At 41.9% G+C, this 17671-nt stretch overlaps 1 protein-coding gene across 1 annotated transcript in view; it reads left to right on the forward strand.

Moving 5' to 3' along the window:
• The window catches only part of CDS1 (CDP-diacylglycerol synthase 1), a 102480-nt gene that overhangs the window by 54117 nt on the left and 30692 nt on the right, over positions 1 to 17671 (forward strand). The window contains exon 6 of the mRNA XM_089670534.1: positions 11186 to 11244. Coding sequence (XP_089526660.1) covers positions 11186 to 11244 — 59 coding nt within the window. The remainder of the gene's footprint in view (positions 1 to 11185; positions 11245 to 17671) is intronic.

Raw genomic sequence — 17671 nt, forward strand, 5'->3', positions numbered from 1 at the left:
GAGAGTTGCAGTTATCTATTGGCCTCCTGGACCCGTATTCCGCTTCCTTGACGACTTTTCTGCCTGGCTACCCTTCTTCCTCTCTTCTGAGCTACCCACCATCATCCTTGGAGACTTCAATATCCCTATCAATGTCAACAACCCGGCTACATCCCAACTCCTCCACTTAACCTCTTCTTTTGCACTCACACAGTGTACACAGTCCTCCACCTACACCGACGGGAACACCCTGGACCTCGTTTTCTCCCATCTCTGCACCCTCCACAACCTCACAAACACCCCTTTCCCTCTCTCTGACCACAACCTCATTACGTTCTCCATCTCCCTGTCCTCAAACACCTCCCCCCCCAAATTTCAAACCATCACCAGTCGTAACCTCCGCAACCTGAACCCGGCCCCCCTCCACTCTGCAGCTGACCGTCTGTACGACAGTATCCTTCCACTGTCATGCCCTGACCTGGCCACTATTGCGTATAACGACTCACTATCAGCTGCCTTAGACTCTTAGCACCCCTAACCACACATAGCATTAGACCCCAACCGCTTCAACCCTGGCAGAACGACCACACTAAAAATCTTAAACGACGCAGTCACGCGCTGGAACGATTATGGCACAAAACCAAATTCCCTCGAGCGTTCTCCCTCTACAAATCCGCCTTCCTCACCTACTCCTCCTCCCTCCACGCCACCAAACAAGCTTACTTCGTAACCCTCATCAACACCCTCTCCACCTGTCCGGCTCTTCTCCACTTTCAACTCCCTACTCTCTCCCCCCCACCCCCACCCAGTACCTCACTCACCGCCCACGAGATTCCCAATCACTTCCAAAATAAGATCGACGCAATCCGTAAGGACATCGCCAATGCTCAACCTACCTCCCCACCTAGCCTCGCTCCCACTATAACCCCATCAATTCTCCCCTCCTCTGACCTCGCAACTGCCCTACCCCCCATCACACCTAACATCCCGCACACTACAACCTCCCCAACACTCCGTTTTTCAGCCTTGCTACTGAGGAGGTCACTAAGGTCTTCTCAGAAGCCCGCCTCACCACTTGCCCCCTTGACCCTGTCCCCACACAACTCCTCCGGTCACCCTCCTCCTCCATCCTACGCTCCCTCACCCACATCTTCAATCTCTCCCTCTCTACTGGCGCATTCCCCTAAAGCACGCGCACATCACCCCCATACTCAAAAAACCCTCCCTGGACCCCACCAACCTGAACAACCTTAGACCCATCTCCCTGCTGCCATTTACTTCCAAGCTCTTTGAGCGCTTAGTCTACAATCGCCTAAGCGCCCACCTCACGGACAACAACCTCCTCGATCCACTACAGTCTAGCTTCCGTCCCCTACACTCCACCGAAACCGCCCTACTCAAAATCACTAATGACCTGCTGACCACCAAAGCTAATGGCCACTACTCAGTCCTCTTACTCCTCGACCCTTCCGCAGCCTTCGACACAGTTGACCACCCCCTCCTCAAAAAAACTACACTCCTTCGGCATCAGAGACTCCTCTCTCTCCTGGCTCTCCTCTTATCTATCCCAACGCTCCTTCAGCGTTACCTATAATGCTACCACCTCCCCCTCTCTGTTGGGGTCCCCCAAGGCTCTGTCCTCGGGCTCCTTCTCTTCTCCATCTACACCTCCTCCCTCGGCAAACTGATACACTCCCACGGCTTCAACTATCACCTCTACGCCGATGACACGCAAATTTACCTCTTCACCCCTCGCCTCACCCCTTCAGTCTCCACCCGTATCACCCACCTACTGAACGACAAATCAGACTGGATGGCGCTCCATTTCCTCAAATTGAACCTTTCCAAAACCGAGCTTCTGATTTCCCCCCCAGCCCGTGCCCCCCCTTCCATCACGACCAACAACGCCACCATCAGTCCCACCCCTCAAGCCAAAGTCCTAGGTGTCACTCTAGACTCAAACCTGTCCTTCCAACCCCATGTCCAATCGTTGGCAAACTCATGTAGGCTCCACCTCCACAACATCTCCAAAATACGTACGATCCTAACCCCAGACACTACTAAACAGCTTGTTCACTCCCTTATTATCTCACGTGGACTACTGCAACTCCCTTCTCACCGGCCTACCTCATCACAGACTATCCTCGCTTCAGTCTATCCTGAACTCAGCGGCCAGACTCATCCACCTTACCAACCGCTCCTCTTCTACCACCCCCCTCTGTCATTCCCTCCACTGGCTCCCGATTGCCCAACGCATTAAATTCAAACTAATAACACAGACATACAAAGCCATTCATAACGCTGCCCCAAACTACCTCACCGACCTGATACCCAAATACCACCCTACCCGTAATCTTCGCTCCTCACAAGACCTCCTACTTTCTAGCTCCCTGGTCTCCACCTCCCACGCCCGACTGCAGAACTTCTCCAGGACTTCCCCCATCCTCTGGAACTCACTACCCCAATCCATCAGACTGTCACCTACCCTCCTCACCTTTAGGTGCACCCTGAAAACCCATCTCTTAAGGGAAGCCTACCCCGCCCTCACCTAACAGCCGATCTTCTCCACTCCTCCTACCACTCCATCCCCCACAGCCACTTCCTCCTGTACCACTATCCCCTCCCTCCTAGATTGTAAACTCGAAAGAGCAGGGCCCTTGACCCCCTCGTGTTTTGTTTTGTTACTGTATTGTCTCATGTTCTGTCCCCCACTATAATGTATAGCGCTGAGCAAACCTTTTAGCGCTATATAAATACTGTATAATAATAATAATAATTCAGAGACAGCACAGAATACAAGCTAAGAGAAAACTTTTCCTGCAAATGTAACTTGGGGTTACTGGGAAGCATTTACTGAATATATGCTTAATTAAAATTCACAATTAATAACAAAAAGCTCTGTCCCTTTAAAAAAAAAAAAAAAAAAAATGTTATTAGCAAGTATAAAGTGCACACATCTCAACCAAAAGCAGATTTCATTGCTCCCACTATGTCTGGGCTGTTCTGATTGGACAAAGCACCGCTTTCCTATGTTAAAGATCCCCACCCCACAGGAGGAAGGGTGGGCTAGCTCTGACACAGCCAGAAGGCAGCAGAGCTTTACCTATGAGAGCAGTCAAACATTTGGGTGTAAGGGTTTATTCACAACAGCCCACACACTAAACTGCAAGCGTTGAGTGCATTGTGTAGAGGTGGTAATGGGTTTATTCCCCTTTTTTTTTTTTTTTTACATTTAACTTTATTGAAGTGTTACAAAATGACACTTAACTCTATGCACCACAGCACGTTGAAATGCACTGTGATGCAGTGTCATATGATGAGATGCATTGTGCTGAAAAATTGTAGACGTGCCTCATTTTTACACAATATATCTCAGCACAGCATTATAGTGTGAAGAGGCCACACAGAAAAGAATTGTTTTCTGTGTGCACGGGCATTGAGCCTGCATTGTTTGCTGATCAGTGCAGCTTAAGGGGCATAGTGTGAATGAGCCCTAAAGGGGCAGAGTCATTTTAAGCTTACCACAAACCAGGGGCGGACTGACAACCCCCGGGTAATAGGGGATCATGGGGCCCCTGTGTCTTCACCCACACCCAAAAAAGCCTATGAAAAAGCCAATGAATGGTACCAGGGGCAGCTCATGGGGTCCCCTACTGACCCCGGGCCCTCGGGCATTGCCCGAGTGCTCGAATGGTCGGACTGACCCTGCCACAAACATTGCAGTTTCTGTTTTGTGCTGGGAGAGCTTCCAGCACTGTCGCCATGCTTTCACGGACAGCTCCCAGTCTCTATTTACACCAAGTAGGATGGGTCCCGGATCACAGGATCACTATGGCAGCCAATCACATTGACCACATAATCAGTAAGCCGATGTAGCAGTACAAACTTGTACAAGTCCAGCTAGTTGTTACACCAAACAATTAATTACATTTACATCTAGTTGGCTAAGCCTGTTTACTGTATAGTTGTTGGTAAATCAGTACATGGCTGGAGTATTTAGTTCATAATGTTGAATAAAAACAACAATCAAATGAAAGTGTTTCCAATGCATTGAACGCATATCTATTTAAATATACAGGCATACCTCGGTTTACGAACGCCTCGGTTAACATAATTTTTGGTTTACGAATGAAAATCCATTGAAAATATGCCTCGGTTTACAAATTTTTTTCACAATACGAACGGATTAATTGGTTTTCAATGCATTTACAAATTGTTTTTAAATCATGTCCCTGTACAGTACTGTGCCTTTAAAGTGCAATTTATAAAGCGTTTTGAACAGATAAGACTTTTTTTTTTACTTTTTTCTGACCTCCAGAATGGATTAATTGGTTTTCAATGCATTTACAATTTTTTTTTTTAATCATGTCCCTGTACAGTATTTATGCCTTTAAAGTGCACTTTATAAAGAGATTTTTGAACACATAAAAGACAATTTTTTTACTTTTTTCTGACCTCCGGAACGGATTAATTGGGTTTCAATGCATTCCTATGGGAAACCGCGTTTCAGTTTACAAATTTTTCGCAATACAAAAGTCCCGCAGAGTGAATTAAATTCGTAAACTGAGGTACACCTGTATCTAAGGCTAGGTTCACACCTATGCAGTTTGCATTTGATTCGTTTCTACATTACATTTTGCTGTGCGTTTTGCATTTTTGTACATGCTTTTTTTGACATGTATTTTTTTTCCTTGTTGCTAGGCAGATTTAAAACGCAAAACGCATCAAAAACACGGCAAAAACGCACTACATACTTTTTCTGCAGCATTTCCATTGAAGTCTATAGAACCAAAAATGCTGCTTTTTGCATTTAAAAAATTCCGTGACCCTTTCCAAAAAATGCGCCAGGTGAAAGCACGGCGATGTGAACGTGTCCCATAGGAAATCATGTTAAATGTACTGTAGTGCGTTTCTGCAAAACACTGCGGAAAATGATTAGGTGTGAACCTAGGCTAAGAAGTCATGCAAAATCAGTGCTTGTGTGGGCAGCATTTGGAAACCTTCTGACATCTCTGCTTTTGCATGTGTGTGGTTTTAGATATAAATGGATGGTCAAGCCATAGCAAGTGTTGTCCTGTGCTAATATGTCTGAGGGAATGAGTGTAACTTTAATGCTCTTAAAGTGGTTGTAAAGACAGAAGGAAGCGCTGAGCAAACTGTTGGCGCTATATAAATCCTGTATAATAATGATAATACCTTAATGCATTCTGTGCATGAAGGCAAAAAAGCCCTTCTGTATGCAGCTCCCCCTTATACTAACTGAGCCCGATCTCGATCCAGCAATGTGCAGGAGAGCAGAGCCTCTCTGCGCTCTCTGCCTCCTCATTTTGGCTCAGGCACAGCAGCATGAGCCTTTTGCTCCCACTGCTTTCAATCACAGCCTGTGATGGGGGGGGTCGAGCCACGCACTTATAGACACACAGGGGTTGCTCGGGATCGATCATGCAGGTGTGCCATGACGGCAAGCGGTTTCTTGTAGTGATACACCAAGAAGAGGCAGAGCCAGGAGCGCCAGCGGGGGACCTCAGAAGAGGAGGATCAGGGCTACCCTGTGCAAAACTATTACACAGAGCAGGTAAGTATAACACGTGTGTTATTAAAAAATAAAAAAACGAGCCTTTACAATCACTTTAATTCCAGTAGTTTTAAAAAAGAGTGCTTGTTTTTGGCCTTTTGAACACAAAATATAGATTCGCTATACATGATATATAAATATAATCGCATTCTTGTCCAATATTGCCCTTTTGGTGAATGACAAAATGTACCCTTTGAGAGTCCTGCACTTGTGTCTGGTTAGTGGACTAAACCTGATAGAATCTAATTTTTATGCTATGGTCTTGGTCAATGCGAGCTGCTCGTATCAATTTTGTAACTAGCAAGTGAAAGGTGCATTTGGTAAGGACAATACACTAAATGATGAAAAAAAAAAATATACAACACTTGATCCAGTTAGTGAGTACAGAAAATGTAATTAAACTGAGTGAAAATTTTGATTTTCATCTAAACGTTAGAATGTGTTTAACTAGGTTTTGTGCTAACTGGATCAGTTATTGGGGAATTTTCATAATGTATATGTATAGTGGTCGCATGTGTAGTATTAGTATTAACTACTTCAGCCATCACACCTGTACACCCGTATGGAGAAGAGTCATTTTTTACATTTCTGCTATGGACTAGCTTTTTTGTCAATTACTGTCATTACTTAAGATAACATGGTAATACATATTGCTTTTTTTTTCTGTCTTGCAAAAATGATTTTTTTCTGCATTCTTTTAGACAAAACAAAAAGATATGCACTTTTTTTCTTTTGAGACCACTGTTATAAAAAAATAGTATTGCTAGAGGTAAAATGTATACATTTATTTCTATAATTTTGTCCTATTTAAAATTTATGATTCTAGAACAAATGAAATAAAGGTGTTTTTTTTTGTAAATTTTGTGCTTTTTTTTTTTTTTAACGTGACAAAAATAACAGGCAACATAAATAGAATTGAAAAGAAGTTTTAAATAGTAATTATTAATAAAATTTGAAATGAAAATAAAAAAAATCATTATGAAAATAATAGTTAAAGCGAGAAGGGGGAGGAATAGCTAAGTAGGGTAAATAGGGTTACTAGGGGGTTAAATAAAAACATTTCTCAACTAAAATAGAAAAAAAATTCTGTACTTATCTGGTTGTGTGTAAGCGCTAAGCTCTCCTTTTTGATCTGCAGATGAATCAAACTGAGTAGATACAAAAGTAACAATCATACTTTGTATCTCTATTTCCTGGCTGAACAGTGTTAATAAACACTGTCAGACAGTTTTTTGTTGCCAGCAGCAGCTACTAGAGCTGCTGTGGTTACACAGCCATTCCCTACTTTCATTTTAAGGTAGTATTAAACCCAAAAGAAAACATTTATTATATTGCAGCTTACCAGTTCTTAGATGTGATGGCTGCATTTTTTTTATTTTTTTTATTCTTTCTTTCCACCTGGTGATCTGTCCAGTAAGTCTGCTGTTTTGCAAAACAACAAACCCTCTTGCTAAATTTATCTGTTACAGGGATGAGACAAACCATTCAATACTGGTTGGGGTTCTTACAATGATCAGCTTTTATTTATGTAAAACATACATTTTATCCCAAAAGGAAAAAAATGTTTGATGTAACCGGTTATAAAGGGTGAGCTGAAGTTTAGCTTCAATTTGTTAGCGCATTTAAATCTGCTAGTGCATCTATGGCCAGTAAGTCTGCTGTTTTTCAAACAACAAGCTCTCTTGCAGTTGTAGCAGTTTGCGGGTTGAGACAAACCCATTTAGCACTGGCAAAAGTGCTTACAATGACTAGCTATTATTTATTCATGTAAAGCCTTTATCCCAAATGGAAAGAAAACATGGAGTTTGTTAGTGTATCTAAATCTGCTAGTACATCTAACTCTCCCCCTCCCCCCCCCCCAGACTGACTATGCTGCTATCTGCTGTACCTCTTGTGTTCCTTCATCCAGAGCGGTGTCTGTCTAATACAGGAGGTATGTTACTGGCCAGATCACCAAGTGAAAACAGAGTGGGAAAGAGCTTAAAACAATAACTACTACAGCCACCACATCCAAGGACCGTTAAGCTGAAATAAAGTTTTGCTCAAAAGTTTGCATACCCTGGCAGAAATCATGAAATTTTGGCATCGATATTGAAAATATGACTGATCATGCCAAAAAAACTTGTCTTTTATTTAAGGATAGTGATCATATGAAGCCATTTATTATCACATAGTTGTTTGGCTCCCTTTTAAACCATAATGGTAACAGAAATCACCCAAATGGCCATTTTCAAAAGTTTACATACCCTGGAATCTTTGGTCTTGGTACAGACACACAAGGTGACACACACGGGTTAAAATGGCAATTAATTGTTAATTTCCTACATCTGTGACTTTTTAAATTGCCGTTAGTGTCAGTGTATAAATAGTAGGCTAGATACTAAGCCATGGGGATCAGAAAAGAACTGTCAAAAGACCTGCATAACAAGGTAATAGAACTTTATAAAGATGGAAAAGGATATAAAAAGACATCCAAAGCCTTGAATATGCAAATCAGTACTGTTCAATCACTTATTAAGAAGTGGAAAATTCAGGGATCTCTTGATACCAAGTCAAGGTTAGGTAAATATTGCGGGAACAACTGCCAGAAGAATTGTTCGGGATACCAAGAAAAACTCACAGGTAACCTCAGGAGAAATACAGGCAGCTCTGGAAAAAATATGGTGTGGTTGTTTCAAGGAGTACAATATGTCAATATGACAAAAATTAGCTGCATGGTCGAGATGGCAGAAAGAAGCCTTTACTGTGCCAATGCCACAAAAAGGCCCGGTTACAACATGGCCATCAACACGTTGACATGCCTCACAGCTTCTGGCACAATGTAATCTGGAGTGATGAGACCAAAATAGAGCTTTATGGTCACAACCATAAGCACTATGATTGGAGAGGGGGTCAACAGCGATAAGAATACCTTCCTCACTGTGAAGCATGGGTATGGATCACTAATAATTTTTTTTTGGGGGGGGGGGGTGAGCACTAAAGGCACAGGGAATCTTGTGCAAATTGATATCAAGATGAATGCAGTATGTTGTCAGAACATACTAGCAGACAATTAGCATTCTTCTGCATGAAGGCTGCATATGGCATGCTTTTGGATTTGACAATATGACCCCAAGCACAAGGCCAAGCTGACCCTCCAGTGGTTACAGCAGAAAAAGGTGAAGGTTCTAGAGTGACCATTACAATCTCCTGACCCTAATATCGTCAAGGCACTCTGGGGAGATCTCAAATATGCGGTTCATGCAAGACAACCAAAGGCTTTGCATGATCTGGAGGCCTTTTGCCAAGATGAATGGGCAGCTATACCACCTGCAAGAATTTGAAGCCTCATAGACAACTATTACAAAAGACTGCACACTGTTGTTGATGCTAAAGGAGGTAATATTGTACATAGTATTAAGAACTTAGGGGATGCCAAGTTTTAAAAAGGGATCATTTCATTTGTTTACTTGTTGTCATGGTTTTTTTTTATGATGGTGCCATTCTGTTATGACCTTCCTTTTGAATATGTATCCCATAAGAAATAAAAGAAATGTTTTGCTTGCTCGGTCAGGATTTCTTTAAAAATGGTACATGCTGTATATTACCAAGTTCCCAAGGGTATGCAAATCTTTGAGCACAACTGTATATTACATTTTTGGTTTGGGGGTTTAATACTGTTTTAAGAGCTGGGATTTGCTGGCAAATGGGAGGAGGTGGCGTGGCAGCAGGGCAGAAGGACTGGATATACTACACACAACCTGTGTACTTTAAAGAAGCTTTTTGGGCAAGTGTAGTGGCCCAGTGCCCTCAGATAGGTAAACAACCTTTGTGTTGTCTTCTTTTGACAATAAACAAGGAAAAGAGGGAAAATTCCTGATTGTAAGCCACCATCACCAAAACAACAATTAGATGAAAAAGGAGGGACCCTGTAGGACTTGGGACTTTAAAGGCTTAAATAGTACCAAAAATGTTAAAGTACACATTTTTATTTGTCAAAAATTATGACACATATACATACAATACATCATACAGAGTCATACTACAGCATCGAAATCAGAATCTGAAATTACATGATAAGGATACCCAGCAGGGGCAGACTGACAACTCATGGGGCCCCCGGGCAATAGGGGATCATGGGGCCCCTGTGTCCTTGCCCAAACTCAAAAAAGCCTATAAAAAAGGTACCAGGGGCATCTCATGGGGCCCCCTACTGACCCCGGGCCCTCGGGCAGTGCCCGAGTTTCCAAATGGTCAGTCTACCCCTGATACCCAGTATGACTGTGTTTGACTTGGTTTTGGTCAAACACAGTCATACTGGGTATCCTTATCATGTAATTTCATATTCTGATTTGGAAGCTGTAGTATGACTCTGTATGATGTACTGTGTGTCATAACAATTTTTGACAAGTAAAAATTTTTACTTTTTTTTTTATATATTTTTGGTACTATTTAAGCCTTTAAAGTCCCAAGTCCTAGGGGGGTCCCTCCTTTTTCATCCTTTGACAATAAAAATCCACTAAAGTCTTAATCATTTATTTTAGTTATAAATAAATTAGTGAAGAGTTGGAGCCTCTGTCAGTTTTTACTGCTGTCAGCGGAGTCATTTCTAGAGTCACTTTCACCTTCTGTAAGAGGAAGAGAAAGTAAAGGGACATTTTTAAATTTTACAGTTCTCACTAGAGGAAGCGTGAAGAGGATAGTTTCACATGTCTGCCTGATGATTCAGATCTTCTGATCAATGGAGGGACCAGTAGCTGCCCCCCAACCCTAGCAGTATTACTACTTAGTGGAGTCTGAGAAAGAAGTGAATATAGGCTGCAAATCCCATTTACATGCCCTGGGGTTGATTTACTAAAAGTGGAGAATGCAAAATCTGGTGCAGCTGTGCCTGGTAGCCAATCAGCTTCTAACTTCAGCTTGTCCAATTAAGGCTACATTCACACTAGCAGCAGGCATCAGACAGGCATTTGGGAAGCATTTTTAACGCTTCCCAAACACCTATGAAAATTCTGCACATGGCAGCACACAATGCTGTTCACACGGAAGCATTGTGGCAAAACTGATGCCTTGGGTTGAGTCAGGAGGAGTTGAAGCCTCTATTCAAGTCTATGGTGCTGCTCAGGAGTTTGCGGTGCGGTTGTAACAAGGTTGGGAGGCGGTTGCGGAGCGTTAATACCATTTAACTTCATTATAGGAGTTTGTGGTGCGGTTTTAACGCTTGGCAAATGCCTATCAACCGCCTCAAAACCGTGCATGGAGCATTTGAGGAGCGTTAAAAACGCTTCCCAAACACCTGTCAAACGCTATAGGGGCATTTGGCAAGAGTTAGAAATAAAGTCAAGTGTGAACGAACCCTTAGCTTAACCTGGACGCTAATTGATTTCTGTGCTGCAGATTTTGCACGCTCCAGTTTTGGTAAATCAATCCCACTGTGTGCAGTCTCCCATGTTGTTCATAACCTTTTGATATGCCTATGTACATATTTTTCTGTTATTTATTATCTTGTGTTTTTTGTGCTAGTGGCATTCTCAGTTGCAAGTAGCGTTTAATCTTTGTTTGATTTGAGTGTTCCACATCCTATGTGTTTACTCTCAATGAGCACACTAAGCTGCTAAGCAATTTGCATGTTTTTGTTTTTCTGTCATACAGGTTTCTGCATGTTTGTGTTGAGTTTAGTGAAGAAACAGTACCGTCTTCAGTTTTACATGGTGTGTATTAATCATCCTCTTAAAACATATTTTTGTATACATACAGTACAAGTACAGCAATGCATCCTTGCTAGTGACACAGTAAACCTATCACAATTCCAGCTGAGCATAAAATGTAGAAACAGAGGTCAGCTTTTAGGCTTCCTTCACATGGGTGGTGGACTTTACTGCCCCTCTATAAAGTCTCCCGTAGTGGTGATGCTTCAACCTGATGTCATGAACCTAATTAGTTGCAAAATGTTCTTCCAGCTCTTCCTTGTTAGTATCACTTATATTTGCCAGCTTTTTGTTGCTCTGTCCCAATTTATTTGAGATGTGTTTCAGCCATCAATTTCAAAATTACTTTATTTTTTTATAAAATTGTACATTTTCTCAATTTAAAAATTTGATTATTTTCTATTGTGAATAAAATATGAGTTTATGAGATATGCAAATCACTGCATTCTGTTTTTATGTAAATTTTAAACAGTGTGACAACTTTTTTGGAATTGGGTTTGTATTATTATCTGTATCCATTTGTAGCTATATTGATAACAAGATGATTCATAATCATAGTAACAAACATTAAAGTGGACCTTTCAGTAACTTTAAAAAATCCATACGAATACATTCCTGACATGTCATATATGAAAGCAGTACTAAACCCAAAAGCAAATATTTATTAAATTGCAGCTGAACAATTCTTATATGTGATGGCTGCATTAGTTTCCTTTTTCTTCTGTTTTCATCTGGTGATTCAGACAGCAACTCTGCAGCTATTTTTCAGAAATGTAGCTTTTCTTGCAGAATGTATCTGTTTACATGGCTGAGACAATCCATTTACCATTGGCAGGGTAATTAAAATGATCAGCTTTTATTTATCTATGTAAAACCTTTATCTCAAAAGGAAAAAAATGTTTGTTGTAACTGATTATAAAGTGTGATCTGGAGTTTGGCTTCAGCTTGTTATAGTATTCAAATCTGTGAATACATTTAACACTCCCATCCCACCAGGCTGGCAGTGTTGCTGCCTACTGTGTCCTGTGCTCATTTATCCAGACTGGTGCTTCCACTAGGCATACTAGGCAGCCGCCTAGGGTGCACTGCCACCTAGAAGGACCTGGGCGCAGCCAGGCTGGCACTCTCTCTTTCTGTGGTCTATGGAGTATGAATTCTCCATTTTTCTGCAGAGTCCTCCTGTCCTCATACAGAGGGAATGATGGTATCTTTAATCTGCACAATTATCTCACAGCCTGTCCACACACATGACCATTTAGTGTGTGTATATGTATATGTGTATATACATACATATATGTATATGTGTATATACATACATACATATATATATATACATATATATATATATACACACACACACACACACACACACACACACACACACACACACACACACACACACACACACACACACACACACACACACACACACACACACACACACACACACACACACACACACTCGGGTCCATAAATATTGGGACATCGACACAATTCTAACATTTTTGTCTCTATACACCACCACAATGGATTTGAAATCGAACAAGAAGTGCTTTAACTGCAGACTGTCAGCTTTGATTTGAGGGTATTTACATCCAAATCAGGTGAACAGTATAGGAATTACAACAGTTTGCATATGTGCCTCCCACTTGTTAAGGGACTAAAAGTAATGGGACAATTGGCTTCTCAGCTGTTCCATGGCCAGGTGTGTGTTATTCCCTTATTATCCCAATTACAATGAGCAGATAAAAGGTGCAGAGTTCATTTCAAGTGTGCTATTTGCATTTGGAATCTGTTGCAATCAACTCCCAAGATGAAATCCAAAGAGCTGTCACTATCAGTGAAGAAAGCCATCATTAGGCTGAAAAAAACAAAACAAACCCATCAGAGAGATAAGAAAAACATTAGGCGTGGCCAAAACAACTGTTTGGAACATTCTTAAAAAGAAGGAACGCACCGATGAGCTCAGCAACACCAAAAGACCCGGAAGACCACGGAAAACAACTGTGGTGGATGACTGAAGAATTCTTTCCCTGGTGAAGAAAACACCCATCACAACAGTTGGCCAGATCAAGAACACTCTCCAGGAGGTAGGTGTATGTGTGTCAAAGTCAACAATCAAGAGAAGACTTCACCAGAGTGAATACAGAGGGTTCACCACAAGATGTAAACCATTGGTGAGCCTCAAAAACAGGAAGGCCAGATTAGAGTTTGCCAAACGACATCTAAAAAAGCCTTCACAGTTCTGGAACAACATCCTATGGACAGATGAGACCAAGATCAACGTGTACCAGAGTGATGGGAAGAGAAGAGTATGGAGAAGGAAAGGAACTGCTCATGATCCTAAGCATACCACCTCATCAGTGAAGCATGCTGGTGGTAGTGTCATGGCGTGGGCATGTATGGCTGCCAATGGAACTGCTTCTCTTGTATTTATTGATGATGTGACTGCTGACAAAAGCAGCAGGATGAATTCTGAAGTGTTTCGGGCAATATTATCTGCTCATATTCAGCCAAATGCTTCAGAACTCATTGGACGCCGCTTCACAGTGCAGATGGACAATGACCCAAAGCATACTGCGAAAGCAACCAAAGAGTTTTTTAAGGTAAAGAAGTGGAATGTTATGCAATGGCCAAGTCAATCACCTGACCTGAATCCGATTGAGCATGCATTTCACTTGCTAAAGACAAAACTGAAGGGAAAATGCCCCAAGAACAAGCAGGAACTGAAGACAGTTGCAGTAGAGGCCTGGCAGAGCATCACCAGGAATGAAACCCAGCGTCTGGTGATGTCTATGCGTTCCAGACTTTAGGCTGTAATTGACTGCAAAGGATTTGCAACCAAGTATTAAAAAGTGAAAGTTTGATTTATGATTATTATTCCGTCCCACTACTTTTGGTCCCTTAACAAGTGGGAGGCACATATGCAAACTGTTGTAATTCCTACACCGTTCACCTGATTTGGATGTAAATACCCTCAAATTAAAGCTGACAGTCTGCAGATAAAGCACATCTTGCTTGTTTCATTTTAAATCCATTGTGGTGGTGTATAGAGCCAAAAATGTTAGAATTGTGTTGATGTCCCAATATTTATGGACCTGACTGTTATATATATATATATATATATATATATATTCCATGTAGCAGTGAAGTGTCGGCTCCCCCTAGCATGGGAAGTGATGACATTAGCCTAGTACACTGGGCAGTCAGCAGTGTCTGATCGGAGTATTTGTCCGTACATCTCTGGTACACACCCTGGCACACACGATCCTCCAGCTATAACAGGGATCTGACTAGTGACTGAATGGGGCATGTCCAGTGTTGGCTCTGCATTCTTCTACACAGCTGGAGCCAATCAATAGGCGGGTTGCGCTCTGGTTGCAGGGTTAACCTTATGTTAGTAGGATGATTGGAGGCCCGATGTGTATGAGAGGGAAGCCGTGTAGTACTGGGAGGCCACCTGTCCTAACTGAGAGTCACAGCCTAGACTTCGCACCCTGGCAGGAGCCATCAGAGGTGAGCCGAGCCTAGGAGGATGGCGGGTCATGGTGGTGACAGGATGAGGAGGGGGGTGGACAATGGCCGGGGTGATGGGAGTGGATGCTGATTGATCATGTGGGATGCTGCTATGTCATGAATGATCCTTCAGCTGAGGGGAGGGGCAGCACAGGGAAAGAAAGAAAAAACAGAGGAAGATGCTGGGTCTCTGGGGCCAGTGTAGCAGCTGAGCTGCTGCTCTTTCCAATGTTCCTCTCAGACTCAGTCCCTCACTTCAAGCCGGTTGGCAGCTCCTGTCACTGTGGAGTTTTGTAACTGTGTCCCTTTTGTTTGGTTCCCTGTCTGATTGATTGGTTAATACGGTTAATATATTTAGTTAATATACATTTTGTCTTTAATATTGGTGCTGGTGGCATCTTATGGCCCTTATTTTTGCAAACTAAAAGAAATTTACTGTTTTTAAAAATTGTTTTTTTTTTTTTTGGGGGGGGGGCAAAAGTAGCTGATCTTGCCTAGGGCGCAAAATAGTCTAGCACTGACCCTGGTCTTACTAATACAGGAGGTGTGTTACTAGCCAGATCACCAGGTGAAAACAGAGAAAAAGCCAAAGAAAAGAATACTGATGCAGTTTTGGGTTTAATACTGCTTGAAGCAAACAAATAAATAGTAAAAGCTCCACCTTTTATCCTTAAAAAGCCATCCTTTAGCTCCAGTCCAGTGACTTTACCTTGACCGAGGTGATGTAATCAGTCTGCTGCAGTCAAGAAGATACATTTCTTCCTCCAGTGATCAGACTGCAACATTGTAAATTGGAGAAATTCACAAGGAGAGAGGTTGCATCAGGTGCTGACCTTGTTCGGACATTGGCGAAAACAGCCAAGAACTGCGCAGGCAGCATGATTTACATAATTGTGTTCTCTCTGAGGCAGAATCCCAGGCTAGGAAGTAGATGCTGACCCTGAATAGTGTCCTCATTTTGCAGAGAAAACCAGGTTATTGTGATCTCTTTGAGAGAAAATAAATACCTGTAATGCTTTCACATACACATTACTTTGTATGAATACACTTAGCAATGAAAACATATCCGATCCTAGGGCAATGTTCTCATCCACCATCTTGATTGTTATGTTCTGTGAATGCTATTTATTTTCTTATCTCTCTCATATCACATGATCCAGATACATAGTGAAACTCCATTCTTCTTCTTATACATGTGACAATACCACAGCCAAACCCCTCTTTCCACATTGAATGCATTCTAAAACCATCTATTCAGTAACTCTCGTGTCATCCCTTCTAAGTATCAACATGTCCTGTGCTTTTTCTAATGTATTATCGAATGTGCACCGTTTCATGTTTAAGTTCTCTGTTATAATGATTTATCCTTAGGCCATATACTGTATAGAAAGGCTTTTTGCGTGTTGTGTGGACTGTTGTGTTCAATAATTAACTGAAATTTTCCTAGCATGTTGTTTGATTTTGTGTCAGATTAGATAAGCATGATGTCAACATGACAACATTTAGGCTATCAAAGTTAAGTGCAATGCTGTACAAATATGTCAAATGCGCCATAAATTCTGCAAAATATCCTTTCTACTACACAACAAAAGGGCTCATGCACACAAACATGCTGCATACAGTAGTACTGCATGCCGTAAGTCCAATCACACAGCTCTGCTTTGGTCCATGGTGTTTAGCTGCTTAACCACTTCCCGTCCGGCCATGTACATAAACGGCCTGATGGGAGCTGTGCAGGGGTGGGTGGCCGTGTTATAAACGTCCTCCCGCTTCCCTGCCTGTGTGCGCTCCCTGGCAGCGCACGGCACCGCAGAACACTGATCGCTGTACGGGACCTCTGTGTGAGGTCCCGATCATGTGATCACGGATTGGCCAATCAGTTCACTTCTGACATCATTGCTTACTACGTGTGAAATCTGTGAATGATCACAGAGATCACATGGTACAAGGCTATTCACAACAGCCTTGTACCATGTAACAAGCTGTGACCAATCACAGGTCATACAGTAGTTCTCAATGGCTGCAAGAATACAGCCAGAGAGAAGGAGAAATGATTGCTTTTACAGCCTTTATGGGTAAAAAAGCAATCAGTGTAAAAAAAAAAAATAATCACCCCCTACAAGTAGTACAGTGTCACTATGGTGACACTGTACTGCTAGGGTAACAGTATGGGTTATTTTTTTTTTTTTTTTTTTTTTTACTAAAGATGAATAGATTTTAGCCAAGATTTATGAAGAAAGATTATTTATTTGCAATATTTTATAAGAAAAACACTTTTTCATTTCATAGCAAAAAAATAAAAAATCCCAGTAGTGAATAAATACCACCAAAATAAAGTTTTAGCAGTCTCAAAAAAATTCATATGGGTACAGTGTTGCATGACCACGCAATTGTCATTCAAAGTGTGATAGCACTGAAAGCTGAAAATTGGCCTGGACAGGTAGAGGGTAAAAGTGTCCAGACTTGAAAAACAAGAAAATACTGTATCTACCGCCTGATCTAGACCTTATTTCATGCTGTACAAGTGTAAGGGCTAATTCACCTTATATGCAGTGACATATTTTTTCCTGTATTGTAAAACATCTGTCGCTGTAAGGACACACAGGAAACAATTGTTACTTATGTGTCCCATTCACATTGCAATAAAGCATATGGTTGCAGACATGCTGCATTTTATTGCAGCACACCGTGCCAAATCGCACAATAATGTACAGCAACGCAGCGCATCGCTTTACATTGCTGTGATTTAAGTGTATGTTTTGTACACTTCAAATAAAGTTCACACAAAACAAAAAAAAAAGGGAGCAGTGTGATGCGCTGAATCGCACACCACACTGCCCCCTACTGGAGCTGGAAATGGGGAGCCACCTGAGCGGAAAAGCACTCTGGCAGCTCTCCATCTAGTATGAACTCA

The sequence above is a fragment of the Staurois parvus genome, unplaced genomic scaffold (genome assembly GCF_062004578.1).
Source record: "Staurois parvus isolate SC_StPar_1 unplaced genomic scaffold, SC_StPar_1.0 ptg000091l, whole genome shotgun sequence".
NCBI lineage: Eukaryota > Metazoa > Chordata > Amphibia > Anura > Ranidae > Staurois > Staurois parvus.